The sequence below is a fragment of the Bos taurus genome, chromosome 2 (genome assembly GCF_002263795.3).
Source record: "Bos taurus isolate L1 Dominette 01449 registration number 42190680 breed Hereford chromosome 2, ARS-UCD2.0, whole genome shotgun sequence".
In the NCBI taxonomy this organism is placed as follows: domain Eukaryota; kingdom Metazoa; phylum Chordata; class Mammalia; order Artiodactyla; family Bovidae; genus Bos; species Bos taurus.
In genome coordinates this window covers 25,285,699-25,308,316 of record NC_037329.1, presented here as the reverse complement: position 1 = coordinate 25,308,316, position 22,618 = coordinate 25,285,699, and the positions used below count along the sequence as shown (strand labels likewise).

Genomic DNA, 22,618 nt, shown 5'->3' with positions numbered 1-22,618 from the left:
GTTAATCAGCTATACACCAATACAAATGTCTTGGGTGCTAAAAATAAACAAATGAAAATTAAAGAAAACAAAAATGACCCTAGTTACTGAATTATGAAAGGTACAATCATTAACTACGGCTTCTTTAAACCAGATTCCTAAACCAGACACGACTCCATTTCATCAAACATAATTCATTAGAAAACAGTCTTTTCCAGGATCAAAAAGCTGTATTTGAGTAATAGGATTATACACCACATGTTATTTTTGAATTTTATCAATATATTGTTCCTTGCTAATAATAAGAAAATAGTAGTACCAGATATCATTTACTCAACTGTACATTCATTATCACTCTTTGATGATTAACAAATTAAGTCAGTAACTATAATGTCTGAAAATTTTCCAAAGGCCAAGAAGGTGAAAGAGTTAATTCTTAGGTTGATAAGGAGTCCAGGGCCTTCAAGAAGGAGAAAGGGACAAATATTTTTTTCTACACTGCTTTCTGTTAGTTACAAAAAAAGTATTTTGTTAAATTGAGTTGTTATGACAACAATCTTTAGGACTAACTTTAAGCCCAGAGCTAATAATTACACAACAAAACAACTCATCTTGCGCAACGGTATATTTTACTGTAAGCTCTGTACTAATGATTATATAACAACAATGTATCTTGCATTGCAGGACATGTCTCTCCTTCTTAACAATAACTTTCTGACTAATCTTGTTATCTTAAGATATATGTTGTGGGAGTGGGTCTGGTAAAAGTAAGGCCTTGATAAGATAGCAAGCGGGGCACTCTCCACCCTTCGGATGTCTATGTCAGAAGCTTTCTCTGTCCCTTCTTCACTTTAATAGAACTCTGACACACAAAAGTTCTGAGTGATTAAGCCTGGTTGCAAAGCTAAATCTTCTTTCTTGGAGATCATGAATAAGACATCGTTCACCATAAGCTATCAAAGGCTCAGGCTGTTTCTGGGATTAAACAGCATTGGGCATTAAATTACCCTCAGTTCAATTCAGTTCAGTCGCTCAGTCGTGTCCGACTCTTTGCGACCCCATGAATCACAGCACGCCAGGCCTCCTTGTCCATCACCAACTCCCAGAGTTCACTCAGACTCACGTCCATCGAGTCAGTGATGCCATCCGGCCATCATCCTCTGTCGTCCCCTTCTCCTCCTGCCCCCAATCCCTCCCAGCATCCGAGTTTTTTCCAATGAGTCAACTCTTTGCATGAGGTGACCAAAGTACTGCAGTTTCAGCTTTAGCATCATTCCTTCTAAAGAAATCCCAGGGCTGATCTTCAGAATGGACTGGTTGGATCTCCTTGCAGTCCAAGGGACTCTCAAAAGTCTTCTCCAACACCACAGTTCAAAAGCATCAATTCTTCAGCGCTCAGCCTTCTTCACAGTCCAACTCTCACATCCATACATGACCACAGGAAAAACCATAGCCTTGACTAGATGGACCTCTGTTGGCAAAGTAACGTCTCTGCTTTTGAATATGCTATCTAGGTTGGTCATAACTTTCCTTCCAAGGAGTAAGCGTCTTTTAATTTCATGGCTGCAGTCACCATCTGTAGTGATTTTGGAGCCTAAAAAAATAAAGTCTGACACTGTTTCCACTGTCTCCCCATCTATTTCCCATGAAGTGATGGGACCAGATGCCGTGATCTTCGTTTTCTAAATGTTGAGCTTTAAGCTAACTTTTTCACTCTCCTCTTTCACTTTCATCAAGAAGCTTTTTATTTCCGCTTCACTTTCTGCCATAAGGGTGGTGTCATCTGCATATCTGAGGTTATTGATATTTTCCCCGGCAATCTTGATTCCAGCTTGTGTTTCTTCCAGTCCAGCATTTCTCATGATGTACTCTGCACAGAAGTTAAATAAGCAGGGTGACAATATACAGCCTTGACGTACTCCTTTCCCTATTTGGAACCAGTCTGTTGTTCCGTGTCCAGTTCTAACTGTTGCTTCTTGACCTGCATACAGATTTCTCAAGAGGCAGGTCAGGTGGCCTGGTATTCCCATCTCTTTCAGAATTTTCCACAGTTTATTGTGATCCACACAGTCAAAGGCTTTGGCATAGTCAATAAAGCAGAAATAGATGTTTTTCTGGAACTCCCCTGCTTTTTCCATGATCCAGCGGATGTTGGCAACTTGATCTCTGGTTCCTCTGCCTTTTCTAAAACCAGCTTGAACATCAGGAAGTTCACGGTTCACATATTGCTGAAGCCTGGCATGGAGAATTTTGAGCATTACTTTCCTAGCATGTGAGATGAATGCAACTGTGTGGTAGTTTGAGCATTCTTTGGCATTGCCTTTCTTTGGGATCGGAATGAAAACTGACCTTTTCCAGTCCTGTGGCCACTGCTGAGTTTTCCAGATTTGCTGGCATATTAAATGCAGCACTTAATAGCATCATCTTATAGGATTTGAAATAGCTCAACTGGAATTCCATCACCTCCACTAGCTTTGTTCGTAGTGATGCTTCCTAAGGCCCACCTGACTTCACATTCCAGGATGTCTGGCTCTAGGTCAGTAATCACACCATCGTGATTATCTGGGTCATGAAGATCTTTTTGTGCAGTTCTTCTGTGTATTCTTGCCACCTCTTCTTAATCTCTTCTGCTTCTGCTGGATCCATACCATTTCTGTCCTTTATCGAGCCCATCTTTGCATGAAATGTTCCCTTGGTATCATAATTTTCTTGAAGAGATCTCTAGTCTTTCCCATTCTGTTGTTTTCCTCTATTTCCTTGCATTGATTGCTGAGGAAAGCTTTCTTATCTCTTCTTGCTATTCTTTGGAATTCTGCATTCAGATGCTTATATCTTTCCTTTTCTCCTTTGCTTTTCGCTTCTCTTCTTTTCAGAGCTATTTGTAAGGCTTCCCCAGACAGCCATTTTGCTTTTTTGCATTTCTTTTCCATGGGGATGGTCTTGATCCCTGTCTCCTGTACAGTGTCACGAACCTCAGTCCATAGTTCATCAGGCACTCTGCCTATCAGATCTAGGCCCTTAAATCTATTTCTCACTTCCACTGTATAATCATAAGGGATTTGATTTAGGTCATACCTGAATGGTCTAGTGGTTTTCCCTACTTTCTTCAGTTTAAGTCTGAATTTGGCAATAAGCAGTTCACGGTCTGAGCCACAGTCAGCTCCTGGTCTTGTTTTTGCTGACTGTATAGAGCTTCTCCATTTTGGCTGCAAAGAATATAATCAATCTGATTTCAGTGTTGACCATCTGGTGATGTCCATGTGTAGAGTCTTCTCTTGTGTTGTTGGAAGAGGGTGTTTGCTATGACCAGTGCATTTTCTTGGCAAAACTCTATTAGTCTTTGCTCTGCTTCATTCTGTATTCCAAGGCCAAATTTGCCTGTTACTCCAGGTGTTTCTTGACTTCCTACTTTTGCATTCCAGTCCCCTATAATGAAAAGGACATCTTTTTTGGGTGTTAGTTCTAAAAGGTCTTGTAGGTCTTCATAGAACCGTTCAAGGGTGAAAAGAGCGGTAAGAAGGATACACTGGGAGATTGGACTGACATATACACACCACTATACACAAAAAAAGAAAAGTCAAAGTGAAGTCGCTCAGTCACATCTGACTTTTTGCAACCCCATGGACTATAGCCTGCTAGGCTCCTTCGTCCATGGGATTCTCCAGGCAAGAATACTGGAGTGGGCTGCCATTTCCTTCTCCAGGGGATCTTCCCAACACAGGGATTGAAGCTGGGTACCCACACTGCAGGCAAACTCTTTACCTTCTAAACCACAATAAAACAGATAACTAATAAGAACCTACCATATAGCACAGGAAGTCTCTACTCAAAACTCTGTAATGACCAACACAGGACTAAAATCTAGAAGAGTGGATATAACTAATTCACTTCATTTTACAGCAGAAACTAACACAACACTGTAAATCAAGTACACTGTAATAAACATTAAACTTAAAAAATTATAGAAAAAGAGAACTTTCTGTTTCTAGTCATGATTAGGTACATCACACCAATCTTCTGACTGAGGAAACCTGAAAAACTGGACTAAATTTTAAAAAGAAAAGTCTGCTTATAGACATAAGGCAATAAAGAACATCAGTCCAAAATTCAGGAAACGACATTCCAGAGGGATTTGGTATATAGGCTTTCCTGCCTCTGGAGGCATCTGTTGATTCCAAAATTAGTGACTTAGATGCTGAGAATCTAAACAAAACTCTGCCAGCATCATTGAGCTTGTTGTTGTTTAGTCACTAAGTCATGTCCAACTCTTTCTGACTCCATGGACTGCAGCCTTACCAGGCTCCTCTGTCCATGGGGTTTCCCAGGCAAGAACAGTGGAGTGGGTTGCTGTTTCTTCTCCAGGAGATTTTTCTGACCCCGGGATCAAACTCACATCTTCTGCACAGTCAGGCAGATTCTTTACCACTGAGCCATCAGGAAAGTCCTATCACTGAGCTAGCCAGAGAAAAAATGAAATGCAGAGCACCTCCAAACTTTGAACTGGTATCCCAATCTTGGAGCAAGAATGACTGGGATTAAATGAAGTTCAGCTTCTAATCTTAATCCTTAAAAGTAGATCAAGAAACCTGAGATTTATAATGCCCCTATATTTTTGCCAAAATTAAATGACTTATAAATTCTCTGTCACAGAAGATTGCTATCATTCTATTAAAAGGCCCCAAAATAGTTCTATAGTTGCCAATTTAAAAAAAAGAGAGAGAAACCCAAAAAAATAACATAACTGAAAAGCAAATGAAGCATGACCCAAAGGGATCTAGATAATTAAGTTATCAGACACAGAGTTTTAAATAACTGTGCTGAAGAGTAAGACTGAGAACTCTGGCAGAGAGCCTGAAACTAGAAAGAAAACCAAACTGGCTCCTAGAACTAACAAGCAAAAGAACCTAAACCAACTCAGTTGACAAGCTTGATGCATATTAGATATAGCTTTAGAGAATTAATGAACTAGGAAATAGCTCAGAAATACAATTTTAAAAACACACACAAGAATATGATGATGAAAATACAGGAAAGGGCATAAGAAACAGAGGATGCAAGATAAGAAGGTCTAACACATGTAAACTGGAGTCCCAAAAGAAGAGAAGACAACAGGACAGGAACACTATGGGAAGTGATATGGGATGAGAATTTTACAAAACTTTAGAAAGCCCCTCAACAGTGCTGTTCAAGAAAACTTTCAGCAACGATGGATATGTCATCCACCTGCCAATAAGGCAGCCAATAACCGCATGTGGCTACTGAGAACCTGAAATGTGAATAAATGGATTTTTAACTAATTGTTAACGTTTAACTACTGATAATCAGTTCAACTAATGATAATTAAATAAACAGCCACACATGGCTAGTGGCACTGATAGTGCAGTCCCAAGTCACAGACCTAAGAAGTCATACAAACACCAAGGAGAACAAGGGAGAGTGTACCTAGATATATCCCAGTAAAACTGCTTGAAAACCAAAAATCAGATCAGATCAGATCAGTCACTCAGTCGTGTTCGACTCTTTGCAACCCCATGAATCGCAGCACACCAGGCCTCCCTGTCCATCACCAACTCCTGGAGTTCACTCAGACTCACGTCCATTGAGTCAGTGATGCCATCCAGCCATCTCATCCTCTGTCGTCCCCTTCTCCTCCTGCCCCCAATCAGAGTCTTTTCCAATGAGTCAACTCTTAGCATGAGGTGATCAAAATATTGGAGTTTCAGTTTTACCATCAGTCCTTCCAATGAACATCCAGGACTGATCTCCTTCAGAATGGACTGGTTGGATCTCCTTGCAGTCCAAGGGACTCTCAAGAGTCTTCTCCAACACCACAGTTCAAAAGCATCAATTCTTCGGCACTCAGCCTTCTTCACAGTCCAACTCTCACATCCATACATGACCACTGGAAAAACCATAGCCTTGACTAGACGGACCTTTGTTGGCAAAGTAATGTCTCTGCTTTTGAATATGCTATCTAGGTTGGTCATAACTTTCCTTCCAAGGAGTAAGCATCTTTTACTTTCATGGCTGCAGTCACCATCTGCAGTGATAAACCCCCCAAAACCTGAGGGGCAAAGACACTACAAGCAGGATTCCATCAAAGCAGCAACAACAGGACTGACAGTTGATCTCTGAACACAAACAATGGAAACCAGGTCTCAATGGTGTAACACTCAACGTGCTAAATGAAAATATTGGGGTAGCCAAAAAGCTCCTTTAGGTTTTTAAGTAAAAATAAAAGACATATTTTTCACTTTCACCAAGAACTTTATTGAACAACATATTTAACAACATTCACTGTTTTGTTCTGCTACCTTCTGCCATTTTTGAGGCAACTTAATAATTCATCTTCCCAAAACTTTTTATCTTTTGAGCAAAGAACTGTTTCATGTGCCTTTTACAATCTTCCATTAAGAAAATTCTATACAGACCAAAATAAATGAACATCCAAAGGTGCAATATCTGGTAAATATGGTGGATGAATCAGAACTTCTCAGTCAGCCTGTAACAGATTTTGTCTGCTCCTCATCTTGTGTTACTCTGATAGAAGGTTATGCATTTTCTGTTGACTAATTCCAGACACTTTCTGTTGAGTGCTGCTTTCAGTTTGCCTAATTGGGAGCAGTACTTGTTGGAATTAAACATTTGGTTTTCCTGAAGGAGCTCATAACAGAGTCCTCCCTTCCAATCCTACCACATACACAACACCACGTTCAAGACCAGTCTTCACTGTGGTTGGTGGAGATTCATTTTGCTTGCCCCACGATCTCTTCCATTCCACATTTTTGTACAGCTTACACTTTCAGCATCTGTCACAATTTGTTTTAAAACCAGAACATTTTCGTTATGTTTAAGTTGAGAATCATAAGCACAAATATGGTCAAGGAGGTTCCCGTTCCTGCACCCCCTTAACTTATGTGGAACCCAAACATCAAAGGGATTAACATAACCAAGCTGGTGCAAATGATTTTCAATGGTTGGTTGATTTGAATGTTTTGAGTCTGTTGGCTATTCCAGCATGGTATAACGTTGACTGTTCTCAATTAATGTCCCAATTTGATCACTATCAACTTCAACTGGTCTACTCAATGGAGGCGCATCATCAAGCAAGAAATCTCTAGCACAAAAGTTTGCAAACCACTTTTGATGTGCTCCATCAGTCATAGCACCTTCTCCACACACTACATAAATCTTTTTTTCAGTGTTGCATTTTCAGTTTTCTTTAAATATAAAGCACAACATGCCAAAAATGTTGTCTTTCTTCCATCTTCAATACTAAAAAGGCTATACAAAAATTCACCAATTCTGATAAGGCTTTTTTAAAAAATGAGCACTGATAGGACAGCTGTTACAACACAATCTAACAAAATTGCTACTAGAACCATCGTACAGCAAACACCAAACAAACTTTTTGGCCAAACCAACTAACTCCCTACCTAGATTCCCCATGTCCAGCCAAAAAAACAACAAACAAAAACACTTTCAAGAATCAACATGGAAAAAAGACATTATCAGAGAAGCAATCCCAAACAATTCCTCACCAGACAGACTCCAAAATTATAAGAGTATTCTTTAGGAAAACAGAAAATCAATTCAGCTAAAAAAAAAAAAAAGTAAACACAAAGAAAATAAAAACTCAACGTAACTATATAAAACACTAATATCTTTTGGGTGCTCAAAAGCGTACATGGAACTAAACTACAGAGCGGTAAACAGCATATAGTCCACGAGAGGGAAGGGCACAGTTAATATCTTCTGAAGTTGCTATGCTGATGAAGAAGAAAATGTACTGAGACATATAATACTTTAACAAATCAAGAAAGCATTTTCAATTTCTAGGACAACCACTTAAATACATAAAACCACCAAGAATCAGCCAACCAATAAACAAACAAAGAAAAACAGATTAGGATATTATTAAGCCAATTGTGGGAGATAACTTTGCCCTCCCAATGCATGGAGCTTGACTCTGATCCTTGGTCAAGGAAGTAATATCTCACAGTGACAAAATATTCATCATCATCATCATCATCATCATCATCCAAAGGCAGAAAAGGAGAATGAAAGAAAGTTCAAAGAAACAGTATAACTAGAAATCACTTATTAGAAATATCTATTTAAACTCAAGTATATCAGTAAGTATAATGAATGTAAACTTACTAAATGTTCCAATTAAAACATAAACATGGTCAAGCCCATTTTTTAAAAAGAACTTATGCTACTTACAAGAGACTTACAATTTCTATAACCAAAAGTCGCAAATAATAGGATAGAAAAAGATATACCATGCAAACATTTAAGACCTGAAGCTAACATTATCTGTCACAACACTAGACTGTTGTTTAGTCGCCAAGTCATATACGACTTTTTTGTGACTCCATGGACTGTAGCACAGCAGGTTCCTCTAGCCATAGGATTTCCTAGGCAAGAATACTGGACTGGGTTCCCATTTCCTTCTCCAGTGGATCTTACCAACCCAGGGATCGAACCCATGTCTCCTGCACTGGCAGGCGGATTTGTTACCACTGACCCACCAGGGAAACCCCTTAATAAAGTACTCTATTAGGAAATATGCATTATTATTGTTATCAGACATTTCCTGTTAATAAAAGGTTTGTTTTAGCAGGTAGAAACAAAAATGCTTAATTTCTAAGCACCTATGTAACATATTTGAAATATATAAAGCAAATGACAGAAACTATACAGAGAAACAGACAAAGCTACAATTGTTTTCTGGACATTTTAACAAACTTTTCTCTGAATAAGAGCAAATTCAAAAAGTAATGATAACCATTTTAAAAAGCAACAAACTGGATATAACTGATACACATATTACATGGCATCTAGTAACCACAGCCAATAAAAAAAAAAATCTTAGCCCTATATAAGGAATATTTACCAAGACAGACTATATCTCTGCCATAAAGTTAAGTCTCAAATTTTTAAAAATTGAAATCTTATAGATTTACTTCTTACTATGATGGAGTTGATAGAAATTAGTAAGAAAAAAACATTTAGAAATACCTCATGTTTAAAGATTAAGCAAGATACTTCTGAATAAACCATAGCCCAGTGAACAAACTAAAAGACGGTTCCACGTAAAGGCATAAACTGGTAAGATGGATCAAGAAGACAGACAAGACACAGACAGTGACCATCTGGAATGAAAAAGACATCACAATAGACTCTAGACAAAGAAAGATCACGAGAGTATTATTTACAATTTTATGCAGACACATTTGAAATTTTACATAAAATGAAGGGATTCCTAGAAGACACAATTTACCAAAACTGATGTGAAAATTAAAATTCTAAAGAGCATTATGACATTATAGAAACTGAAGCCATCTACTTAAAATTTCACAGAGAAAATTCCAAGTCTAGGATGCTTCAGTGAATTCTACCAAGTATTTTAATGATGCTCTAACACCCTTCTTATATAAATTACTTGAGAAAATGGTAAAAGAAAAGGTACTTCCCAACTCATTTTTATAAAGCCAATGTTACCTTGATATAAAACCTAACATTTTCAGAAATGAAAATTAAGCCTGAATGAATCCAAGAAAAAAGATAATGCTTTAAGGAAATAAGAAAAAGGAGCAACATTTCTGAAATCAAAAGAAATGAAGAGATTAAAAAGATAAGACAAAGCAACTACTTAATGAGGTAACAGGGATCCAACATTCAGAAAACAAGTCTTTAAAGAGCACTACCATACCAGAATAAATAGTAAAAACCACAATTCAAGAAAGCTTTCTTAAAAGTTAAAAAAAATAAAACTGCTTACTGAAAGAGCACCATGTACACTTAAGAATTCAGCCCAGAAGGCCAACATCTAATTTTCAAAGGCAATAGTTTATGCCACAAGAAAACAGAGTAACATATTCCAGATAATCAAGGTAGGAAAGTATAAGGTGTCTTATAGTCAGTAAAATTTATTTTTAGCACATGAAAGACACAACCTGTTATCAAAATGCCCCAAATTGGGAAATACAGCTCCCATGAGCTGTTCCAAAATCTAGAGAACAAATCTGTAAGAAGTAATAGACCTATCTCATTCATGAACATAGGTGAAAAATACTAAACAAAGATCAGTAAATTAATTTGTAGAAAAATAAGAGCTCAAAACTACATTGGGTTTAGTCCAGGAAAACAAGGTTGGTTTAACACTTCAAGAGCAATAAAATAATATCCATCACATTAAAAAAAAAAAAAAACCTGGAAAAAAATTAGATTGTCCAAAAAGATGCAGAAAAAGCATCTGATAAAATTTAATATCCATTTGTGATTTAAACAAACAACAACAACAAAAAACTAGTAACTAGTAATAGAAAGGAATTTCCTTGATCTGAAAAAGGGCAGATCCAAAATACCCATATAATAAATTGTGAAATACTGAAAAATTCTCCCCCCTACTTCTAAAATTAGTAACAATACAAGTATTCCCATAATAACCAATCTATTCAACACCGTACTAGAAGTCGTAGTCACCACAAGGCTGTAAAAAACAAATACATATAAGGATTGGAAAAGATGAAATGAAATTATCATTCATAGGCCATATGTTTATAGAAAACAAATCTAGCTAAGATAAATTATCAGAATTATAACCAAAGTTGGTCGTTATCAAGTCAAATGCAAAAATTAACTGAATTTCCACATATCATCAATAAACAAAGAATAATAAAACTAAAATAGGTATCTTATTTACAATAACATCAAAAAGTAAAAATACCTAGAAATGCAACAATAATTATGCAAGTTTATTACAGAGAAAACTATAAAACATTATTAAGATGGCAGGAATACACTACAGGCATAAATTATTTTGTTCAGTCACTAACCTGTGTCCCACTGTTTGAAACCCCATGGACTGCAGCACACTAGGCTTCCCTGTCCTTCACTATCTCCTGGAGTTTGCTCAAACTCATGTCCATTGAATCAGTGATGCTTATCTAACCATCTCAACCTCTGCCACCCACTTCTCTTGCCTGCACTTTTTCCAGCATCAAAGTGGAATGAGTCAGCTTTTCACACGAGGTGGCCAAAGTACAGGAGCTTTAGCATCAGTCCTTCCAATCAATACTCAGGACTGATTTCCTTTAGGATTGACTGGTTTGATCTCCATGCTGTCCAAGTGACTCTCAAGAGTCTTCTCCAGCACAATTCTAAAGCATCGATTCTTTAGTGCTCAGTCTTCTTTATGGTCCAATGCTCATATCTGTACATGACTACTAGAAAAACCCTAGCTTTGACTATACGAACTTTGGCTGTCAAATTGAGGTCTCTGCTTTTTAATACACTATCTAGGTTTGTCATTGCTTTTCACCAAGGAGTAAGTGTTGTTTTAATTTCATGGCTGCAGTCACATCTGCAGTGATTTTGGCACCCAAGAAAATAAAACTTGACACTGTTTCCACATTTTCCCCCATCTATTTGCCATGAATGATGGGACTGGATGCCATGATCTTAGTTTTTTGAACAGAGTTTTAAACTAGCTTTTTCACTCTCCTCTTTCACCTTCAATCAAGAGGCTCTTTAATTCCTCTTCACTTTCTGCCATTAGAGTGGTATCATCTGCATATCTGAGATTGCTGATATTTCTCACAACAATCTTGATTCCAGCTTGTTATTCATCCAGCCTGGCATTTCGCATGATGTACTTGGCACAGAAGTTATGCATACATAACTTCTGAACATTCTCTGGCATTCTCTGAACATTCTCTGGCATTGCCTTTTGTAACACTCATTATTGTAAAGATATAATCAATATATTCAGTGTTATCTCAATGAAAGTCCCAACAGATGGGTGTTTGATTTTTTAACTTAGCCAAAAACAGCCAAAGCAATTTTGAAGAAAATCTAAAATAAAGTGTCCACTGCTGTCCTAACAAGTTAACTATACACTTATCAGCTTAAAGCACCCATTTATTATCTCCAAGTTCTATGGGTCAGATATCTTGGCACATCACAGCTCAGCTGGTTCTCTCCTTCGAGTTTCACAAGAATGAATCAAGGTATCAGCCAAGCTGTGTCCCTGTCCAGACACTCTAGGAGAGAATATATTTCCAGGTTTGTTTAGGATGGTCCAGGTTGACAACAATCAGTGCCAAGCAGATGCAGGACAGAGGCCCCATTCCCCTGCTACCCCTCAAGTGGGGTTTGGCCTCAGTTTCTAGAGACTGCCTACACTCCCTGACCCATGATCACCGCCTTTCAAAGGCAGTAACAGCAGGTTAAGTCCTATTCAATGCTTCTGAGTAAATCCCTCTGATCTCTCCTTCTGCCCCTTCTCTTTTGCTTCCCTCTTCTGTCTTCTTTGCTTCTGACTCTTCTATTTTTAAGGGCTTGTCTGATTATACAGGACCCAACCAAATAATCCAAAATAATCTATTTTAAGGTCTGTTGATTAGTAACTTTAATTACACCTGCAAAATCCCTTCACATCACTTTCTAGATTAGCAGTTCACTGAATAATTGAGATGGAAATGTTGGAAAAATATCTTTAAAATTCCACCTATCAAAAAGCAGCAAAAGTATTTTATTGACTATCAACCTAATTATAAAACTATAGTAATAATAAAACATGATACCAGCACACACACAAAAAAGACAAACATAATATAGAATATAAAGCCTAGACACAGACCTGTTGCTGGGCATAGACATTTGACTTACAAAAAAAAGGAAAACAGTGTGAAAGAACAATTCTTTTCAGTAAATTGTGCTCTGATATCAGGACAGTCATAGGAAAATGAAAACTATTTCAATCCAACACCACACAGAAAAAAATCAACTTCCTAATGATTACAGACCTAAATATGAAAAGCATAACAAAAAAGCTGAAAGATAACATGGGAGAGTGAGACTTCAAGAATAGTGGCATGATGAGCTAGGTGGACCATTTCTCTAGTAAAACATTACTTTGGCAACAAAAGTCCGTCTAGTCAAAGCTATGGTTTTTCCAGTAGTCATGTATAAGATGTGAGAGTTGGACCATAAAGAAAGCTGAGGGCCAAAGAATTGATGCTTTTGAACTGTGGTGTTGGAGAAGACTCTTGAGAGGCCCTTGGACTGCAAGGAAATCCAACCAGTCCATCCTAAAGGAAATCAGTCCCGAATATTCATTGGAAGGACGGACTGATGCTGAAGCTGAAACTCCAATACTTTGGCCACCTGATGTGAAGAACTGACTCACTGGAAAAGACCTTGATGCTAGGAAAGACTGAAGGTGAGAGAAGGAAACAACAGAGGATAAGATGGTTAGAAGGCATCACCAACTCGATGGACATGAGTTTGAACAAGTTCTGGGAGTTGTTGATGGACAGGCAAGCCTGGTGTGCTGCGGTCCATGGGGTCGCTAAGAGTCGGACATGACTGAGTGACTGAATTGACTGAACTAAACTGGTAGAAAGAAAATTTTTAAAGTCAACCATTTAATGTCTCTGAAAATTGTCTCAAGGACACATAGCAAATAAAAAAAAGAACATTTATTCAAGAAAACATTAAACAGAGGTGAGAACAGCAAGTATCCATGACATATGAGCCATAAACCACTTTCAATTACACCCCACAACTCAGGATAACTCCAATGTTCTACACCAAACAGGTGCTGCAGGAGCTCCCACATTCCAGCCTAGGAATGAATTTCACCCTTGGAGGGGAACGCTGCTGGCATCTCCCACCTGCCCCACTCCCCCACCTCCATGCTGCAGAAACGCTATGCCAGGCAGGCCCACGTAAGAAGAGTAAAAGAGTCCCTTCACCCAACCAGCGCCCACGTATAAGGCAGAAAAGCTCTTTTTCCAGTGTAGTAAGCCAAAAGTATTAAGTCCCAATCGCACTCCTAAAACAGAGGTTCTTTACCAGAAGGGGCAAGTTAAAAGTACGTGCTCTACTCTGAGAGCAGTGTCCCTTCAAAGTGAAGTGATCTCTTTGCCTCTGACCCTAATTTCACTAAGGCAAGGTAGAGGGTCCTCCCAGGGGAAAAGGTAGACAGTTAAGAACAGAAAGCTCTGTCCTCCACCTAATGGAATTACTTTACTTGGAACAGACTGTGGGAAAATTCATTTTAAAGGGCAACGTCCGGGCGGAGGCTGGGCTTGTGGGGTGACCGGAGTAAGGGTTCGGATCCCGGCCGCGAGGTTTCTGATCAGGATTGCTACAATGAGTCTGTGGAAGCAAACGCCCAGTGACTTCCTGAAGCAGATCACTGGGCGACCAGTTGTGGTGAAGCTAAATTCGGGAGTGGATTATCGAGGGGTCCTGGCTTGCCTGGATGGCTACATGAATATAGTCTTGGAGCAGACAGAGGAGTATGTAAATGGACAGCTGAAGAATACATACGGGGATGCATTTATCCAAGGAAACAATGTGTTGTATATAAGTACGCAGAAGAGGAGGATGTGAAGACACCAAGACACAGTACTTTTCATACCGAGATATATTTTTTATCAAGTTTTTTGTTTCTTCTGTCATATAATTTTTCCTGTTTTGAAATAGTTGGTGATTTTTCACTGACACGTGATTGAGATACATGTGTAAACTTGTGGATTTAATTGTAAAGAGTTCTTTCATATTTAAGTTGCAGTCATTTTCTTTTACCTCTATGTCAGTGTGCAGAAAGCAAAAAGATTTTTTTTTTAAAGTGGAAAGAAAATTTTTTTCTCCCTACACGGAAGTTTTCAAGCAACACCATTGGATCTGACTGCTTGGTCTGTGGGACTGACTGAAATGATGGGCGTGAGGCTAATAAAACACTGTAGAGACGGCAAAAAAAATAAATAAAGGGCAACGTCCAAAACTATGGAGATCTTGGGAGTGAATAACTAAAAGAAAGCTGGTAGTTCCATGACAGTAGTAACATGCAAAACTGCAAACCAGCTAAAAGTTTAACGGAGGGAACTAGACAAAGAAAAAGGCAGGAAGATTCCTCAGGGTAATAAGCCCAAGTCTCAAAGGCTGGCAATTTAGCAAACTTGTTAGCGTCTATAGAGATCTGACTTACTGTGATCATGCCCTGGGATATTGGTGAAAACAATAGAGCAATCAGTTAGCAGTTAGTGGAGGCTGACAGCTAGGTATGACAGCTATAGAGGCAGACCAGCCAAAAGTTTATGTGGAGATCAGGGAAAGAGGCAAAGAGAACAAGGTGAAAACCAGTCATCGCTGGTAGACTGCACATGACTTTGAGAGGGTCCAGATGTTGGATTCATCAGACAAAGAGTTCAAAGCAGCTATTATAAATATATTCAAAGAACTAAAGAAAATCATGTTTAAATAATTCAGTTCAGTTCAGTCGCTCAGTCGTGTCCGACTCTCTGCGACTCCATGAATTGCAGCACGCCAGGCCTCCCTGTCCATCACCAGCTCCCAGAGTTCACTAAAACTTATGTCCATTGAGTCGGTGATGCCATCCAGCCATCTCATCCTCTGTCGTCCCCTTTTCCTCCTGCCCCCAATCCCTCCCAGCATCAGAGTCTTTTCCAATGAGTCAACTCTTAGCATGAGGTGACCAAAGTATTGGAGTTTCAGCTTTACCATCAGTCCTTCCAATGAACATCCAGGACTGATCTCCTTTAGAATGGACTGGTTGGATCTCCTTGCAGTCCAAAGGACTCTCAAGAGTCTTCTCCAACACCAGAGTTCAAAAGGATCAATTCTTCGGCACTCAGCTTTCTTCACAGTCCAACTCTCACATCCATACACGACCACTGGAAAAACCATAGTCCTGACTAGACGTGGTCCACTGGAGAAGGGAATGGCAAACCACTTCAGTACTCTTGCCTTGAGAACCCCATGAACAGTATGAAAAGGCAAAATGATATGATACTGAAAGAGGAACTCCCCAGGTCGGTAGGTACCCAATATGCTACTGGAGATCAGTAGAGAAATAACTCCAGAAAGAATGAAGGGACGGAGCCAAAGCAAAAACAATACCCAGTTGTGGATGTGACTGGTGACAGAAGCAAGGTCTAATGCTGTAAAGACCAATATTGCATAGGAAGCTGGAATGTTAGATCCATGAATCAAGGCAAATTGGAAGTAGACAAACAGGAAATGGCAAGATTGAACATCGACATTCTAGGAATCAGCAAACTCAAATGGACTGGAATGGGTGAATTTAACTCAGATGACCATTATATCTACTACTGTGGGCAGGAATCCCTTAGAAGAAATGGAGTGGCCATCATGGTCAACAAGAGAGTCCAAAATGCAGTACTTGGATGCAATCTCAAAAACAACAGAATGATCTCTGTTCGCTTCCAAGGCAAACCATTCAATATCATGGTAATCCAAGCCTTTGCCCTAACCAGTAACACTGAAGAAGCTGAAGTTTAAATAATTAAAGGAAGGTATTACTATAAGGACTTGTCAAATACAGAATATCAATGAAAAATAAGGAATTATAAAAAATAAGCAAATGAGAAAACATGTATGCTAATAAAGAGAACATAACTGCATATTTCTTCTCACCTAATTTTAAAAGCAACTGCACAATAATAAATAAAATAAAAGCAACTACACATACAACATAAATGCAAATGCATGGTGAGATATAACATACAGAATATGCAATATATCTGACAATAACAGCACAAGGACAGTTGGAAAAAAATTACTGAAGTAAGGAAATAACATCATATGTTATAAATCAAATCTACATGAGGAAACAGAGAACCAGATATAATAAGGTTAGTACAAAAACTATAAATATGTTTTCTTATCTCAGTTTCTTTAAAAAAGACTTTAAATTACATAAAGTAATTGTAACAATTTATTCTGGAGTTTATATCTACTACTGTGGGCAAGAATCCCTTAGAAGAAATGGAGTAGCCATCATAGTTAATAAAATTGAGTCCAAAATGCAGTACCTGGATGCAATCTCAAAAATGAGAGAATGATCTCTGTTCATTTCCAAGGCAAACCATTCAATATCATAGTAATCCAAGTCTATGCCCCAACCAGTAATGCTGAAGAAGCTGAAGTTGAACGGTTCTATGACGACCTACAAGATCTTCTAGAACTAACACTCAAAAAGGATGTCCTTTTCAATATAGGGGACTGGATTGCAAAAGTAGGAAGTCAAGAAACACCTGGAGTAACAGGAAATTTGGCTCTGCAGACGGAATGAAGCAGGGCAAAGGCTAATAGAGTTTTGCCAAGAGAACACACTGGTCATAGCAAACACCCTCTTCCAACAACACAAGAGAAAACTCTACATGTGGACATCACCAGATAGTCAACATTGAAATCAGACTGATTATATATTCTTTGCAGCCAAAGATGGAGAAGCTCTATACAGTCAGCAAAAACAAGACCGGAGCTGACTGTGGCTCAGATCATGAACTCCTTATTGCCACATTCAGACAAATTGAAGAAAATGGGGAAAACGACTAGACCATTCAGGTATGACCTAAATCAAATCCCTAACAATTATACAGTGGAAGTGACAAATAGATTTAAGGGACTAGATCTGATAGAGTGCTTGATGAACAATGGACGGAGGTTCGTGACATTGTACAGGAGACAGGGAGCAAGACCATCCCAAAGAAAAAGAAATGCAAAAAAGTGAAATGGCTCTCTGAGGAGGCCTTACAAATAGCTGTGAAAAGAAAGAGATGCAAAAAACAAAGGAGAAAAGGAAAGATATACCCATTTGAATGCCAAGTTCCAAAGGATAGCAAGAAGAGATTAGAAAGCCTTCCTCAGTGATCAGTGCAAAGAAATAGAGGAAAACAATACAATGAGAAGACTAGAGATCTCTTCAAGAAAGTTCCCTTGGAACATTTCATGCAAAGATGGGCTCAATAAAGGACAGAAAGGGTATGGACCTAACAGAAGCAGAACAGATTAAGAAGAGGTGGAAAGAATACACAGAAGAACTGTACAAAAAAGATCTTCACCACCTAGATAATCATGATGGTGTGAACACTCACCTAGAGCCAGACATCCTGGAATGTGAAGTCAGGTGGGCCTTAGGAAGCATCACTACAAACAAAGCTAGTGGAGGTGATGGAACTCCAGTTGAGCTATTTCAATCCTGAAAGATGATGCTGTTAAGTGCTGCACTCAATATGGCAGCAAATTTGGAAAACTCAGCGGTGGCCACAGGACTGGAAAAGGTCAGTTTTCATTCCAACCCCAAAGAAAGGCAATGCCAAAGAATGCTCAAACTACAACACACTTGCACTCATCTCACATGCTAGGAAAGTAATGCTCAAAATTCTCCAAGCCAGGCTTCAGCAATACGTGAACCGTGAACTTCCTGATGTTCAAGCTGGTTTTAGAAAAGGCAGAGGAACCAGAGATCAAATTGTCAACATCCGCTGGATCATGGAAAAAGCAAGAGAGTTCCAGAAAAACATCTATTTCTGCTTTATTGACTATGCCAAAACCACTGACTATGTGGATCACAATAAACTGTGGAAATTCTGAAAGAGATGGGAATACCAGACCACCTGACCTTACTCTTAAGAAATCTGTATGCAGGTCAAGAAGCAACAGTTAGAACTGGACATGGAACAACAGACTGGTTCCAAATAGGAAAAGGACAAATACGTCAAGGCTGTATATTGTCACTCTGCTTATTTAACTAATATGCAGAGTACATCATGAGAAACACGGGGCTGGAAGAAGCACAAGCTGAAATCAAAGATTGCCGGAAGAAATATCAATAACCTCAGATATGCAGATGACACCAATTTTATGGCAGAAAGTGAAGAAGAAATAAAGAGCCTCTTGATGAAAGTGAAAGAGGAGAGTGAAAAAGCTGGGTTAAAACTCAACATTCAGAAAACAAAGATCATGGCATCTGGTCCCATCACTTCATCACAGATAGATCGGGAAACAGTGGCAGACTTTATTTTTGGGGGTTCCAAAAATCACTGCAGATGGTGACTGCAGCTATGAAATTAAAAGACACTTGATTCTTGGAAGAGAAGTTCAGATGAACCTAGACAGCATATTAAAAATCAGAGAGGTACCATTTCACGCCAGTCAGAATGGCTGCGATCCAAAAGTCTACAAGCAATAAATGCTGGAGAGGGTGTGGAGAAAAGGGAACCCTCTTACACTGTTGGTGGGAATGCAAACTAGTACAGCCACTATGGAGAACAGTGTGGCGATTCCTTAAAAAACTGGAAATAGAACTGCCTTATGACCCAGCAATCCCATGCTGGGCATACACACCAAGGAAACCAGAATTGAAAGAGACACATGTACCCCAATGTTCATCACAGCACTGTTTATAATAGCTAGGACATGGAAGCAACCTAGATGTCCATCAGCAGATGAATGGGTAAGAAAGCTGTGGTACATATACACAATGGAGTGTTACTCAGCCATTAAAAAGAATGCATCTGAATCAGTTCTAATGAGGTGGATGAAACTTGAGCCTATTATACAGAGTGAAGTAAGCCAGAAAGAAAAACACCAATACAGTATACTAACGCATATATATGGAATTTAGAAAGATGGTAACGGTAACCCTGAGACAGCAAAAGAGACACAGATGTATAGAACAGTCTTTTGGACTCTGTGGGAGAGGGAGAGGGTGGGATGATTTGGGAGAATGGCATTGAAACATGTATAATATCATATATGAAATGAATTGCCAGTCCAGGTTCAATGCATGATACAGGATGCTCGGGGCTGGTGCACTGGGATGACCAAGAGGGATGGTACAGGGAGGAAAGGGGGAGGGAGGAGGGAGACGGGTTCCGGATGGGGAACACGTGTACACCCGTGGCGGATTCATGTTGATATATGGCAAAACCAATACAATATTGTAAAGTAACTAACCTCCAATTAAAATAAATAAATTTATTGAAAAATAAATAAATAAATACATAAAAATAAAATAAAAATCAGAGACATTTCTTTGCCAACAAAGGTAGGTCCGTCTAGTCAAGGCTACGGTTTTTCAAGTAGTCGTGTATGACTGTGAGAGTTGGACTGTGAAGAAAGCTGAGCACCGAAGAATTAATGCTTTTGAACTGTGGTGTTGGAGAAGACTCTTGAGAGTCCCTTGGACTGCAAGGAGATCCAACCAGTCCATCCTAAAGGAAATCAGTCCTGAATATTCATTGGAAGGACTGATGCTGAAGTTGAAACTCCAATACTTTGGTTGCCTGATGCAAAGAGCTGATTCATTGGAAAAGACCCTGATGCTGGGAATGATTGAAGGCAGGAGGAGAAGGGGACGACAGAGGATGAGATGGTTGATGGCATCACCAACTCAGTGGGCATGAGTTTGAGTAAATTCTCGGAGTTGGTGCTGGACAGGGAGGCCTGGCGTGGTACAGTCCACGGGGTTACAAAGATTCAGACACAACTAAGCAACCGAACTGAACTGCACCCAGCAACATGTATAACCAAAACAGAGAAGAATGGAGTAGAGCTATATAGGAGCAAAGTTTCTATATAATGTTGGAATTAAGTTAATGTAAATCTGAAGTCAATTCTGATAAGACTATAATGTAAACCTTAAGAGAATAACAAAAGAAGATAAAAATCATGAAAGGAATTAAAACATTACCCTAGGAAATAATGGAAAGAAAATAGAAATGCAGGTACAGAAGGACAGAGACATGAGACAGAGAGAAAACAAAATGCAAAATGGCAGACATAAATCCAACCATACCCAAAAAACATTTACTGTGAATGCATTAAGCAATATAATCAAGAGGCAGGGACTGTAGGAGTCAATCAAAAAAGAACAAGATCAAATTAAATGCTGTCTACAGAAGACACACTTTAGATCCAAAAACACAAATAGGATAAAAATAAGTGGATAGAAAAAGACACTGTGCAAAGAACTACCACAGAAAAACTGAAGCAGATACACTAATATCAGACAACTTCTAAAATGGTTTTAGAAATGAAGAGGGATGTCTTATAACAATAAAAGGGTCAGTTCATCAGTAAGATAAAAAAATTATAGACACAGAGGTTTCCCTGGTGGTTCAGTGGTTAAGAATCCACCTTGCAATGCAGGGGACATGGGTTCGACCCCTGGTCCAGGACAATTCCACATGCCACAGGGCAGCTAAGCCAGCCCATGCACCAGTCGCTGAGCCTGTGCTCAGGAACCCAAGAGCCCCAACTACTGAGGCTGATATGCCACGACTACTGAGGGGCACACACCCGGAGCCTGTGCTCTGCAACACAGGAGGCCACTGCAGAAGCAGCTCGCACACTGCAACTGGAGAGTGGGCCCGGTCTCTGCAGCTGGAGAGCCCACGCACAGCAACGCAGACCCAGTGCAACCAAAACAAATCAACAGACTTTTGTAAAAATCAATCAATCAATAAATAAATGGCATGTCCACAGACATTTTAAAAGAATTGTAAACATACATATGTACCTTATAACAGGGCTTCAAAATACATGAAACAAAACTGACAGAAACAAAGGGAGAAAAACACTATTCAACACTAGTTGGAATATTTCAACGCTTCACCTTTAATAACAAACAGAACTAAGCAGAACATAACAAAGAAACATAAACACAATATACCAACTATACCTAACAGACATCTAGAGAATATTCCATTCAACAGTAGAATACACGTTCTTCTAAAGTACACATGAAACACTCTCTAAGACAGACCATATGCTAGGCCACAAAACAAGCATCAGCAAATTTAAAAGGACTGCAAGCACACACATATGTCCTCTGACCAAAATGAAACAAAATTAGAAATCAGTTACAGAAGGAAATTTAGGAAATTCACAAATATAGGAAATTAACATACTCCTAAATCAATAATAGACCAAAAGAACAAATCAAAAGGAAAATCAGAAAACACTTGAGATGAGTAAAATCAAAAACACAACATATCAAAACTTAACGGGATCAATCAACTGCGTGCTTGCAGGGAAATTTACACTTGTAAATGTCCATATTAAGATAAGAAAGGGAAAACATTTTGTATGAATTTGAGATACTTCTTAAACACAATAAAGGGGGGCAGGAGGCCAAAGAAACCTCTGGGGGAGGTAATAAAAAAAAAGAGTACCTATCCAAAATACAAAAAGAATTCCTTCAATTAATTTTAGTTTTTGTGAAGAGAACACAAAGGAAAACTGATCAAAAGATGTGAATAAGCACTTCACAAGAGATATCCAAAAGTCAATAAACTTATGAAAAAATGGTAAACCTTTTAACTCACCGGGAAAATGAAAACCAAAAATACCACCTCACATCAGAACACCAGAAATAAATAACAATCCAATTGTCAGTGAGGATACAGAGCAATGGGAACTCTCATACACTGTTCATGGGAATGTGAATTGTTATAACCACTTTGGGAAACTGGCAGTATATATTAATACTATATTAGGCCTATAATCCAGCAAATCTGCTATTAGGTCTAAACTCAATAGAAATTAATACTATATGAACAGACAGGTACAAATATGTTCACACAGCATTATTAGTGATAATCAAGAAGTAGAAACGATCCACATCTATCAACAGACTGTATAAACAAAATGTGGTAAATGAATACAAGTAATATTACAGAGCAATGAAAGTGAACTACGGTTAAGGAATTAACATGGATAAAACTCAAAAACATGTGAAGCAAAAGCAGCTACAAACAAAATACATATTGCATGAGTCCATTTATATTAA

General features: G+C 38.7%; 2 protein-coding genes across 4 annotated transcripts in view; one reads left to right on the top strand and one right to left on the bottom strand.

Annotated features, from left to right (window-relative positions):
* Positions 1-22,618, bottom strand: part of TLK1 (tousled like kinase 1) — a 181,177-nt gene that overhangs the window by 143,901 nt on the left and 14,658 nt on the right. The window lies entirely within an intron of this gene.
* On the top strand, positions 14,071-14,623 carry LOC107132243 (U6 snRNA-associated Sm-like protein LSm6). Its single transcript, XM_059878101.1, has one exon. The coding sequence runs from the start codon at positions 14,146-14,148 to the stop codon at positions 14,386-14,388; it is 243 nt and encodes an 80-aa protein (XP_059734084.1). The 5' UTR covers positions 14,071-14,145; the 3' UTR covers positions 14,389-14,623.

Bases quoted from the DNA above. Each gene is read 5' to 3' on its own strand.
- LOC107132243 (XM_059878101.1), top strand. From the start codon at position 14,146: ATGAGTCTGTGGAAGCAAACGCCCAGTGACTTCCTGAAGCAGATCACT.